The sequence below is a fragment of the Zootoca vivipara genome, chromosome 1 (genome assembly GCF_963506605.1).
Source record: "Zootoca vivipara chromosome 1, rZooViv1.1, whole genome shotgun sequence".
In the NCBI taxonomy this organism is placed as follows: Eukaryota; Metazoa; Chordata; class Lepidosauria; order Squamata; family Lacertidae; genus Zootoca; species Zootoca vivipara.
The window spans coordinates 44,360,607-44,372,128 of record NC_083276.1 but is presented as its reverse complement, the minus strand read 5'-3'; the positions used below and the strand labels follow the sequence as shown (position 1 = coordinate 44,372,128).

At 44.4% G+C, this 11,522-nt stretch overlaps 1 protein-coding gene across 3 annotated transcripts in view; it reads left to right on the top strand.

The window, feature by feature from the left end:
* The first annotated feature begins 1,951 nt into the window (after nt 1–1,951).
* UBR1 (ubiquitin protein ligase E3 component n-recognin 1) overlaps nt 1,952–11,522 on the top strand; it is an 87,746-nt gene continuing 78,175 nt past the window's right edge. For 2 of the 3 annotated variants that reach the window (XM_035112513.2, XM_035112504.2), the window contains exon 1: nt 1,952–2,211. In XM_035112513.2, the coding sequence (XP_034968404.2) occupies nt 2,128–2,211 (84 nt within the window). In that variant the 5' untranslated portion in view covers nt 1,952–2,127. The remainder of the gene's footprint in view (nt 2,212–11,522) is intronic. The other variant, XR_004692428.2, reaches the window with a different exon arrangement.

Genomic DNA, 11,522 nt, shown 5'->3' with positions numbered 1-11,522 from the left:
TCTACTTGCACTTTGACGTTTCAAATTGCTAGGTTGGCAGGAGCAGGGACTGAGCAACAGGAGCTCACCCCATCATGGGGATTCGAACCACCAACCTTCTGATCCGCAAGCCCTAGGCTTTGTGGGCAGCTGCTCAGTCCATGAGCAGTAGCATACCCCTGAAAAACAAGGGGGGGGGACATTTTCTGTTGTAGAAACAGTTTTCTCACTTTTTTATAAATACTATTATTATCTTGCCTATACTGCTTTGATGGCTTCAGGCTGTGAATAAGTTTAAATTAAAGGAATTGCAGTAAATGCTGCAAGAGGAGAAGGCTGTGGTGCCCAAGTGGCTGGAATCTGGAAAGCTTCTTGAAGGGTGCCTGGTATTTTAATAGCAGACCTCATCACAAATTTGTTTTGAAACTCCTGTGAGCTTCAAGACCAGGGAAGTGGGTGAAATTCTCATTGTCACTTTCGATTGTAGCTGGTAACTTCAATTTGAGTTGGTTGATAGACCAGCCACAAAACTCTTGACAGCACAAGCTGGTCTATCGCAAGTCCATCATAATTAAGATTTATTTAGCAGAAAGTCCCATTAAGCTCAATAAAGCCTACTTCCCTACTAAATGGATATAGGATTGCAGCCTCCAAGTTGAAGGCTACAGAGGGGCGCCATTGAAGTTCCCAGCCTGTGAGTGTGCAGGTACGCAAATGTGCATAATAATAATAATAATAATATATTATTTATACCCCACTCATCTGGCTGGGTTTCCCCAGCCACTCTGGGTGGCTCCCAACAGAATATAAGAACACGATAAAACCTAAAACATTAAAAACTTCCCTAAACAGGTTTGCCTTCAGATGTCTTCTGAAATTCGGTAATTATTTCTTTGACATCTGATGGGAGAGCATTCCACAGGGTGGGCGCCACTATCGAGAAGGCCCTCTGCCTGGTTCCCTGTAACCTCACTTCTAATAATAATATGCATAATAAGATTATATTATTATATGCCTCATCATCATTTCTTATTTATACCCCACCCAACTGGCTGGGTTTCCCCAGCCAATCTGGGCGGCTTCCAACTGAATATTTTTTAAAAAATCCTGCATTAAACATTAAAAACTTCCCTAAACAGGGCTGCCTTCATATGTCTTTTAAAAGCAAGACATGGGGGAGGGGGGTGCCAAACTGGGTCTTTGCCCCAGGTGAAAAAAAGGCTAGTTTCACTCCTGGGTTGGAGTAGATGGTCTTTGAGGTCATTCCAATGCTGTGAATTCTATGATTCTAAGTTCAGTTGACCTTTTCCCTTCAAACAGGCAACTCTAGGGACATTGGCCCCCTACCAGGGCCGAATTTAGGTTTGATGAGGCCCTAAACTACTGAAGTTCTTTATATGTCCTGCTGTTCTTTGTCAACAACAAATTGTCGCTGTTTTTTGGGTTGAAGATATGCTATATGGTAATTTATGGAACCAATAGGTATCTAAAGCCATTAGCATGCAACAAAATATGTATTTTATTAAAGTAATTGTTGAACTGAAATACAATTGCTGTAATAGGTTTTTTTTCTTTATTTTTTTTGGGGGCCCCATGAGAGTGGGGCCCTAATCTATAGCTTGTTTAGCTTACACGTAAATCCGGCAGTGCCCCCTACACCCCCCACAAAAAAATGAATGGTGCGAGTGCGCCGCGTCTTCAGATTGATTATGGAGAAGGGGCTTTATGTCCCGTCCCCCATCCCCATATTTTGTTCAAGTTGCCTCCAAATATGTGTGTGTCAGTCGGACGGAAGCTGAGGCAGGTCGTAGAAAAGCTTCCCGAGATGACTCCCTAATGAAACACAGAGGTAAAAAGCGCCACTTCCTCGCGGTCTGCATCACCCGCCCGCTTGACAAGCCGTGGTGGCACCGGCGCCCTCCTTTCCCGGCAGCGGAGGAGCGTTCTCCTGAGCATGCGTGAGCGATCTCCCGAGCATGCTCAGTGTCGCCCAGGACCGAATTCGCTTCGGTTTCCAGCGCTGGGCGTCGGGTCAAGTTTTTTTGGGCGAACCCCACCCTCCGCCGCTCCTCCCCCCTCCCCCCCGCAGCTGGTTTCCGGTGGGGCCGCGGCGGGGCTCGGCGCTTGGAGATTGGCAGGTCTCCTAAGATGGCGGACGCAGGCGACGGAGCCGGAGGGATGGCTGGAGCGGGAGGCGCTGCCCCCCCTGCGAAACCCTCGGAGTTGGCCAGGGTGAGATGCCGCCCCCGCCGGCGCGTGGGCTTCGTTCGCGGTGCTTGGCAGCCCTCCGGGTTGGGCGCTGGGAGCTTCCCCGTCAGCTTGTGCCGTAGGGAGGGGGGAGTCTGTTCCTCGCGGCGGGTAACAACGCCCCAAGTCGCCCGCATCCATGAGGCTGCCGGCTGCTTCCTTGCATGTCTGGAAGGGGCTCTCGGGGTCTGGCTCCTGATAATCCCCGATTGCCCGCTGCCCTGCAGACGGTTAATCTCTGCCGCTCTGTCAGGTGTTGGAAGTGGACACCTGCACGGTGTGCCACACAGCATGCATGCTCCCGAGGTCTCGTTTAAATGACCGGCAAGAATTAGGACCTTTTCTTTGCGATCCTTATGGTGTCTAAAACAGGCGATTTGCTATGAGCAGCAGCTGTTCTTTTAAATGTAAGCGTTCCCTCCTCTCTCCCGGTCTTGAGAAGATCTTCTCTTGCTCCGCGAACGGGCAGGGCACTACCAGTTAAAAGGAGGATTTTAATCTAGGGCAGTGGTTGCGATCAAGCAGAAGATTTTGTTATTGTAAAGTTGGAGAGAGGAAAGAAAGAGGGCTGAGTCCAAAGATCTTACCTTCTTCCTCCTAATTCTGGTTGGGCTTAGTGGATTGTTTTGTTCTTTTCTTTTTAGGCCACAATAACACCAAGAAAAGATTAAGCCACATCAAACTCACTGGGTCTGATATGACATGGTTCTTTTAACTATGTTTATGATAGTGTGTGTTTATTTACAAATGGCTCCTGTGCGGTGACCAGCAATGCTATTCCCCTCTTCCACCAGCAGTTTTATGTTTAACGTTTTAGTAAAGCACCTAACCTTTTCCAAACATATTAATTTAATCTCATAAACACTTTCAATGTGTAATAAACAAATGCAGTGCTCAGACTATTCTCTTTGTTTTAGTTAATTTTGGTTTTATTCTGTCTACTGTCATTCTAAAAGTGCATCAGTTTAATGTTGATACTGATGCTATTGACACGTAAACAGGCAAAATACATAGACAATCCAAGGACTTGCAGCTTAACAGAAATAACAGTTCAAGGAAGTAGTGGGTTTCCAGGAAGTGCATATGCTGTTCTGAGTAAAAGGAACAGCATAGTCAGAATTTATATGTTGTGTTCCTAGGCAAGAAATTCTTGGAAACAGTGTGAAACAAATTTGACAGCACTTTTCATTAAATGATTTCTTCATTGAAAGGAGTTAATGTGTAAATGCCAGAAATGGAAAAAGAAAGTGGACTGGTAATAACCAAATGTGCAAAATGATAGGCAGACCTAAATGTGCAGAAAGAGAAGTGAAATGATAGCATGAGGAAACTGGAAAGTGTAAAATGGGAGGACTGGAAGCCTGAAGTGATAAGGAATAGAGAAATGAGCAGAAGGTACCTAAAATGGATCATTATTAATTGAGTTAGTGCATATATTACTTGTTTAGCATTGAATTTTCATATTCAAAATTGGTTTCAGTTTCTATTTAAACAAAACAAACTGCATTCCAGTTCCAGCCATTTCTTTCTCTTTTTTGAGCTGTCTGAACTTCCAGAGCAACTAAACTTAGTGAATACCATGTGAGAATGTTTTCATTTTTTATCAACAGGAAAGGTGGCAGTATCATAACCCAATTTATTGGCATAAAGGGAGATGGGTTGCAGGCAGCCAGCGGCATGTGTTGTCCAACTTACCATGTCAAATAAGAAGGACACACTCACATATATTCTGTTTATTTCTTTAAAGTGCATGTGAGCGGGAGATGATTGGACACTGATCCATGTATTTTTGAAGGGCACTGTACCTGTTTATCAATGGACTATCATATGTATCAGATAATGGGAAAGGAAAACATCAATAGAAAGGCACTCAAAGTGGTCTGGGGTGATATTAATTATTTGAATCCATTCCAGTCTGGGTTGAGGCGTGTGTTTAGAATGGAAACAGCCTTGGCAGATGTCTTATGCTGGAGAATGGATATGGGAAGTGCAAGCTCATTGGTTCTCTTGGACTTCTCAGTGGCCTTCAGTACCACTGACTGTGGTATCCTTCTTGACCACCTTGTTGGGTTGAGCTTGGGAAGCTCTGAGTTAGAGTACCTCTACTCCTTCTGGAAGACTCATCCTGCCAGGTGATGCTGGAGACTTCTATACCTATGGCTCAGAAGGTGCCTCAAAGTTTTCTCTTGTACCCTGTCTTGTACCCTGTGTTATTTACATACATACAAAATGTTATTTTTATGCTGCATTTCCATAGTTCAAACCATGCTCAAGGCATGAGATTGCTAAGAGAGTACTGGTTGGGTTGCAGTGTCATCAGTACACAGAAGGCATGCATGTCTAATCCATGCATCCCTCTATCCCAGGCATCCCCAAACTTCAGCCCTCCAGATGTTTTGGACTACAATTCCCATCTTCCCCGACCACTGGTCCTGCTAGCTAGGGATCATGGGAGTTGTAGGCCAAAACATCTGGAGGGCCAAAGTTTGGGGATGCCTGCTCTATCCTGATGAGGCTGTGGACTTATTGAACTGGTATTTGAAGAAAGTTTTAGGGTGCATGAGAAGAACAAGCGGAAGCTTAATTCAGACAAGATGTGGGCTGCTCTGGATAAGGAAATGGATTTATCCAGATGGGGTATGCAACCAGCTCTGAACTATCCCTGAAGGACAAAATTCACAACTTGGGACTTACTTATTATTTAAATAATTCTAAATAATTATAATTCACAACAGCTGCCCATAAATAAACATTCCCTAGGGGACTTACAACAAAGTATCAAAAACAGAATATACAATAATAATTAAAACCCAATAATGTATAATTATTGTTCCCTTTAGAGATGGCGTAAAGCAGTTTACAGTCCAGATTTATTGGTTTTCCATAGTGGAACAGTAAACAGAAACAAAACAAAACTTGGAACAGTTTGGCAAAGGTTTCTTAAGGTACCAGGCCACGTAGGCTGGAAGGCTCTCCTTACTTAGAAACCCATTAGGAAAAGGGGTTTATTTTTGAGGCGGCAGGAGAAGAGGGTGGGTGTTTTCCCCTCTGGATTCCTGTGTCGCAGAGATAGTAAGGCAGAGTGGGACCAGGGTCGTCACATTTTTGGTGGCAGCGTCGTGATCGAAATTCAAAGCTCACGCGCCTAGTTTGGTTTGAGTCTGTCAGGATTTTCCTGTGAGGAAAATGACTCACGTAAGAAAACCCAGAGAGGCAAAAGGAGATGAAAGAACGGAAGGGGCTGAGGGAAGCCCAGGTTCTGAGGTAGAACTGATAAAACTACGAATTGAGATGGCCCGAATTGAAGCTGAGAGGGAAAAGATAGCATCTGAAAGTGAGAGGGAAAAAGCTAGAATTGATAGTGAGAGGGAAAAAGCTAGAATTGAAGCTGAGGAGAGAATGCAGTCCGAGAGGTTAAGGGTTCAATTAGAACAGGACAGAATGAAGCTTGAAGAGATACGTTTGTGATCAGAATTAACTAGTAGCCCAGTTAATAATGATAGTATCGCAATTAATTTAAAAAGGTTCCCCAAATTTGGAAAAGACGATAATGTCGAATCGTTTCTATTTACCTTCGAACGCGTTTGTGTGGAATTTCAAATACCTGAGGAGAACTGGATGCTTTATTTAAGACCTCAAATTTGTGGGATACTAAGTGAAATTTATGCTGACCTGAGGGAAGAAGAGCTGTCAAGTTACCAAGTATTTAAGCAAAGGGTCAGGGTTCGATGTGGACTCACGGCTGAACAAAGCAGAAAGGCTTTTCGTGAGGCAAAAAAGGAACATAAAGAGACTTATGCCCAACTAGCTAGCCGCTTAGATAAATTACTTGACAGATGGATTCAAGGGAGTGGAGTGAAGAACTTTGATGAGTTAAAACAATTAATTTGTTTAGAACAATTTTTTAAGCAAATCCCTAGCAATTTACGTTGGTTCTTGAGGGATAAAAAGCTGAAAACTGTGGCAGGGGTTGCCGAGGTCTTAGACGAACTACAAGGTGATTTCAATGAAATAGCATTCCCAAAACACTCACAGAAGGGTAATCCATGGAGAAACAGAGAAATTAAAGACAGGCAAGAAAATTTTCCTGTCAGGGAATCAGTTTCTGACAAGACAGGGTCTAAGAAAATCACTTGTTTTTTCTGTAATCGTGAGGGCCATGTACGTGCCAGGTGCCCCCTGCTGGTTAAGTCGCAAACTACACCTTCTGCAGCTAAACAAGTAAAACTGGTAATGCAGTCTCAGGAAAATAGCTCGCCTCAGACAGAAGGCTCAGAGAAAACAGACAGTCCAGCTGAGACTACTTCTAAAGTCTTGCAGGTCTGGAGGGCTGAGCAGGAGTGCAACCAAGATTACATGGAGCCAATTGAATTAAATGGTCAGTCTTGTTTAGGTTTGAGGGACACAGGAGCAGAAGTCTCACTTGTTAAATCACAATTTGTTCCAAAGGAGCAGTACCTCAAGGGTCAGTCCTACAGTTTAAAAGGCATATGGGGCCCACATTTTGAAGTACCATTAGCTGAAGTGGATATTACCTACAAAGGATTTTGTGGCAAATGGAGAGTAGGAATCCTAAATGAATTGGAGGTGCCCTTTTTAATAGGGAATGACCTAGCTAGTCAGAAGCACCGTATTCAAGTGATAACTAGGTCACAGTCTCAAGTCACTGAGAGTAATCCTCCTGCAGTTATAGAGTCACCCATAGAGCCTGGTGAGGATGAAGGGCTGATTAGCGTGCCAGTGGTCCAGGAGCACGGTGCCCAATTCTTGAGTGATCAAAAAGAGGATGAAACTATAAAAGAGCTGTGGGGTAAAGCACAAAGTCCTACTGCAGAAGTAACTGTGGAGAACCCCTGCTTATTTACCACCATTGAGGGAAGACTGTATAGAATTTCTAGGAGGAGGAAAACTGCTGCTGTTTGGGAAAGGAAGAAACAGTTAGTGTTGCCAAGAGCTTACCGGTTGCAAGTGCTACAAATGGCACACGACGCACCCTCAGCAGCGCATCTAGGCATTAGGAAGACTAGTGATAGAATCCAAGCAAGATTTTACTGGCCTGGTATGGGCAAGGACATCAAAGAGTATTGCAAGTCCTGTGTGATCTGCCAAAAAGCAGGCAAAAGAGCGGACAAAACGCGAGGCTTGTTACAGTCTATTCCTGTAATTACTGAGCCCTTTTCCAGAGTAGGAGTGGACATCCTCGGGCCTATCTCCAGAGTTACAAAAAGGGGGAATAAGTTTATTTTATGCCTAGTGGATTATGCTACGCGCTATCCAGAAGCAATACCTCTAAAGGACATTGACTCAAAGACTGTAGCAAAAGCCCTCATGTCGGTGTTCTTAAGGCTGGGATTCCCCAAGGAAATTATAACAGATTTAGGGACATCCTTCACGTCCAAGACCATGGAAGAGCTTTTAACTCTTTGCGGGATTAAGCATGTTAAAACTACGGCTTATCATCCACAGTCGAATGGCTTGACGGAGAAATTCAATTCGACCCCCACCACAAAGACATTGCGTCGGCTTGCTCTTAATTAACTAGAGCAATGCCAAAGCAATGGGCTTGGGGTTAAAAATACATCAATGCATTCTTTAACATTCATATTACAAAGTCAACTAAATTAACATCTCATAAACTTGTACACAGATAAACCATGTTTGGCATGTGTTAGATTATAACACCTTGGCACAAATGTCTTGCTAGGGTTCCCACCATTTCATATAATAATTTGCACCATTCTATACCTCACAAAAATACCTGGATAAAGCGTCCGCTATGATGTTTTCCTTCCCACTTATGTGCTTACCCTGTGTCTATTACATGAGTTGCTAGGCTGGTCCTCCCTGGGATGTTTGAGAAGATCTGAGCAAACTGAGCAAGGACTAATTTTAACTGCTCCTTTTGCTCTGGGGTCAAACTTTCATCGAATGACACCTCTGCTAGAGTTGTGCCCTTCCTCAGCTCTCCCCACCCAGTTAAATGAATTCCTTGGGTCATCTTCCCCTTTACTTGTAACACCAACTTATTTCTGTCAAAATAAGGCTTAAGTAAATTTACATGAAAGTTTTTACATCGGTTCCCTTCCCCATCTAACTCTACCAAATAGTTCACCGCTGATATCCTCTCGACCACTTTGAAGGGACCGTCCCACGACATCTCCAACTTCTTTCGACGTCTTGTTCTTAACACGAGCACACTGTCACCGGGCTGGAAAGATCTGTCTCTTGCGTGTGCATCATACCACTGCTTCTGTCGACGCTGTGCCTGCTGCAAGTTGTGAGCAGCTTGCTCCCGTAACTCTTGGAGGTCGCTCTGCAGCTCCTGTAGATACGTCACAACATCAGGGCTGTCGATCTGCTCCTCCCCTGACCACGCTGCTTTCATCAAGTCTAGGGGTCCTCGTGGCTGTCGTCCAAATAGGAGTTCAAAAGGACTGAACCCTGTGCTCTCCTGCGGCACTTCGCGATAACCAAATAGGAAGTGTTGCAGCCTCTCATCCCAGTCGTTAGGATGATTGATGGAATAGGTTTTTCGCATCCGGCTCAGGGTCGAATTAAATTTCTCCGTCAAGCCATTCGACTGTGGATGATAAGCCGTAGTTTTAACATGCTTAATTCCACAAAGAGTTAAAAGCTCTTCCATGGTCTTGGACGTGAAGGATGTCCCTAAATCTGTTATAATTTCTTTGGGGAATCCAAGCCTTAAGAACACCGACATGAGGGCTTTTGCTACAGTCTTTGAGTCAATGTCCTTCAGAGGTATTGCTTCTGGATAGCGCGTAGCATAATCCACGAGGCATAAAATAAATTTATTCCCACTTTTTGTAACTCTGGAGATAGGCCCGAGGATGTCCACTCCTACTCTGGAAAAGGGCTCAGTAATTACGGGAATAGACTGTAACAAGCCTCGCGTTTTGTCCGCTCTTTTGCCTGCTTTTTGGCAGATCACACAGGACTTGCAATACTCTTTGATGTCTTTGCCCATCCCAGGCCAGTAAAATCTTGCTTGGATTCTATCACTAGTCTTTCTAATGCCTAGATGCGCTGCTGAGGGTGCGTCGTGTGCCATTTGTAGCACTTGCAACCGGTAAGCTATTGGCAACACTAACTGTTTCTTCCTTTCCCAAACAGCAGCAGTTTTCCTCCTCCTAGAAATTCTATACAGTCTTCCCTCAATGGTGGTAAATAAGCAGGGGTTCTCCACAGTTACTTCGGCATTAGGACTTTGTGCTTTACCCCACAGCTCTTTTATAGTTTCATCCTCTTTTTGATCACTCAAGAATTGGGCACCGTGCTCCTGGACCACTGGCACGCTAATCAGCCCTTCATCCTCACCAGGTTCTATGGGTGTCTCTATAACTGCAGGAGGATTACTCTCAGTGACTTGAGACTGTGACCTAGTTATCACTTGAATACGGTGCTTCTGACTAGCTAGGTCATTCCCTATTAAAAAGGGTACCTCCAATTCATTTAGGATTCCTACTCTCCACTTGCCACAAAATCCTTTGTAGGTAATATCAACTTCAGCTAATGGTACTTCAAAATGTGGGCCCCATATGCCTTTTAAACTATAGGACTGACCCTTGAGGTACTGCTCCTTTGGAACAAATTGTGATTTGACAAGTGAGACTTCTGCTCCTGTGTCCCTCAAACCTAAACAAGACTGACCATTTAATTCAATTGGCTCCATGTAATCTTGGTTGCACTCCTGCTCAGCCCTCCAGACCTGCAAGACCTTAGAAGTAGTCTCAGCTGGACTGTCTGTTTTCTCTGAGCCTTCTGTCTGAGGCGAGCTATTTTCCTGAGACTGCATTACCAGTTTTACTTGTTTAGCTGCAGTAGGTGTAGTTTGCGACTTAACCAGCAGGGGGCACCTGGCACGTACATGGCCCTCACGATTACAGAAAAAACAAGTGATTTTCTTAGACCCTGTCTTGTCAGAAACTGATTCCCTGACAGGAAAATTTTCTTGCCTGTCTTTATTTTCTCTGTTTCTCCATGGATTACCCTTCTGTGAGTGTTTTGGGAATGCTATTTCATTGAAATCTCCTTGTAGTTCGTCTAAGACCTCAGCAACCCGTGCCACAGTTTTCAGTTTTTTATCCCTCAAGAACCAACGTAAATTGCTAGGGATTTGCTTTAAAAATTGTTCTAAACAAATTAATTGTTTTAACTCATCAAAGTCCTTCACTCCACTCCCTTGAATCCATCTGTCAAGTAATTTATCTAAGCGGCTAGCTAGTTGGGCATAAGTCTCTTTATGTTCCTTTTTTGCCTCACGAAAAGCCTTTCTGCTTTGTTCAGCCGTGAGTCCACATCGAACCCTGACCCTTTGCTTAAATACTTGGTAACTTGACAGCTCTTCTTCCCTCAGGTCAGCATAAATTTCACTTAGTATCCCACAAATTTGAGGTCTTAAATAAAGCATCCAGTTCTCCTCAGGTATTTGAAATTCCACACAAACGCGTTCGAAGGTAAATAGAAACGATTCGACATTATCGTCTTTTCCAAATTTGGGGAACCTTTTTAAATTAATTGCGATACTATCATTATTAACTGGGCTACTAGTTAATTCTGATCGCAAACGTATCTCTTCAAGCTTCATTCTGTCCTGTTCTAATTGAACCCTTAGCCTCTCGGACTGCATTCTCTCCTCAGCTTCAATTCTGGCTTTTTCCCTCTCGCTTTCAATTCGGGCCATCTCAATTCGTAGTTTCATAAGTTCTACCTCAGAACCTGGGCTTCCCTCAGCCCCTTCCGTTCTTTCATCTCCTTTTGCCTCTCTGGGTTTTCTTACGTGAGTCATTTTCCTCACAGGAAAATCCTGACAGACTCAAACCAAACTAGGCGCGTGAGCTTTGAATTTCGATCACGACGCTGCCACCAAAAATGTGACGACCCTGGTCCCACTCTGCCTTACTATCTCTGCGACACAGGAATCCAGAGGGGAAAACACCCACCCTCTTCTCCTGCCGCCTCAAAAATAAACCCCTTTTCCTAATGGGTTTCTAAGTAAGGAGAGCCTTCCAGCCTACGTGGCCTGGTACCTTAAGAAACTCTAGGCTGTCCCCCAGGAATAACCTCTTGCCTCCTGTAAAGGGTCTCCCTCAGTTGGATTCCCCCACTGTAGAAGTTTGCCCTAGGCACTCTGGCAACTTCTTGGCACCTCAGGTTACCCTTCTAAGCCTCCTCCGTGTAACTTCAGGACACAAACCACCACCTCCCTGCCTGAGGTGAGTTTGGCCCTCTCTTGAGTCACCACGGCTGTGAGTCCTGGTACCTCGCTGGAAAAATAC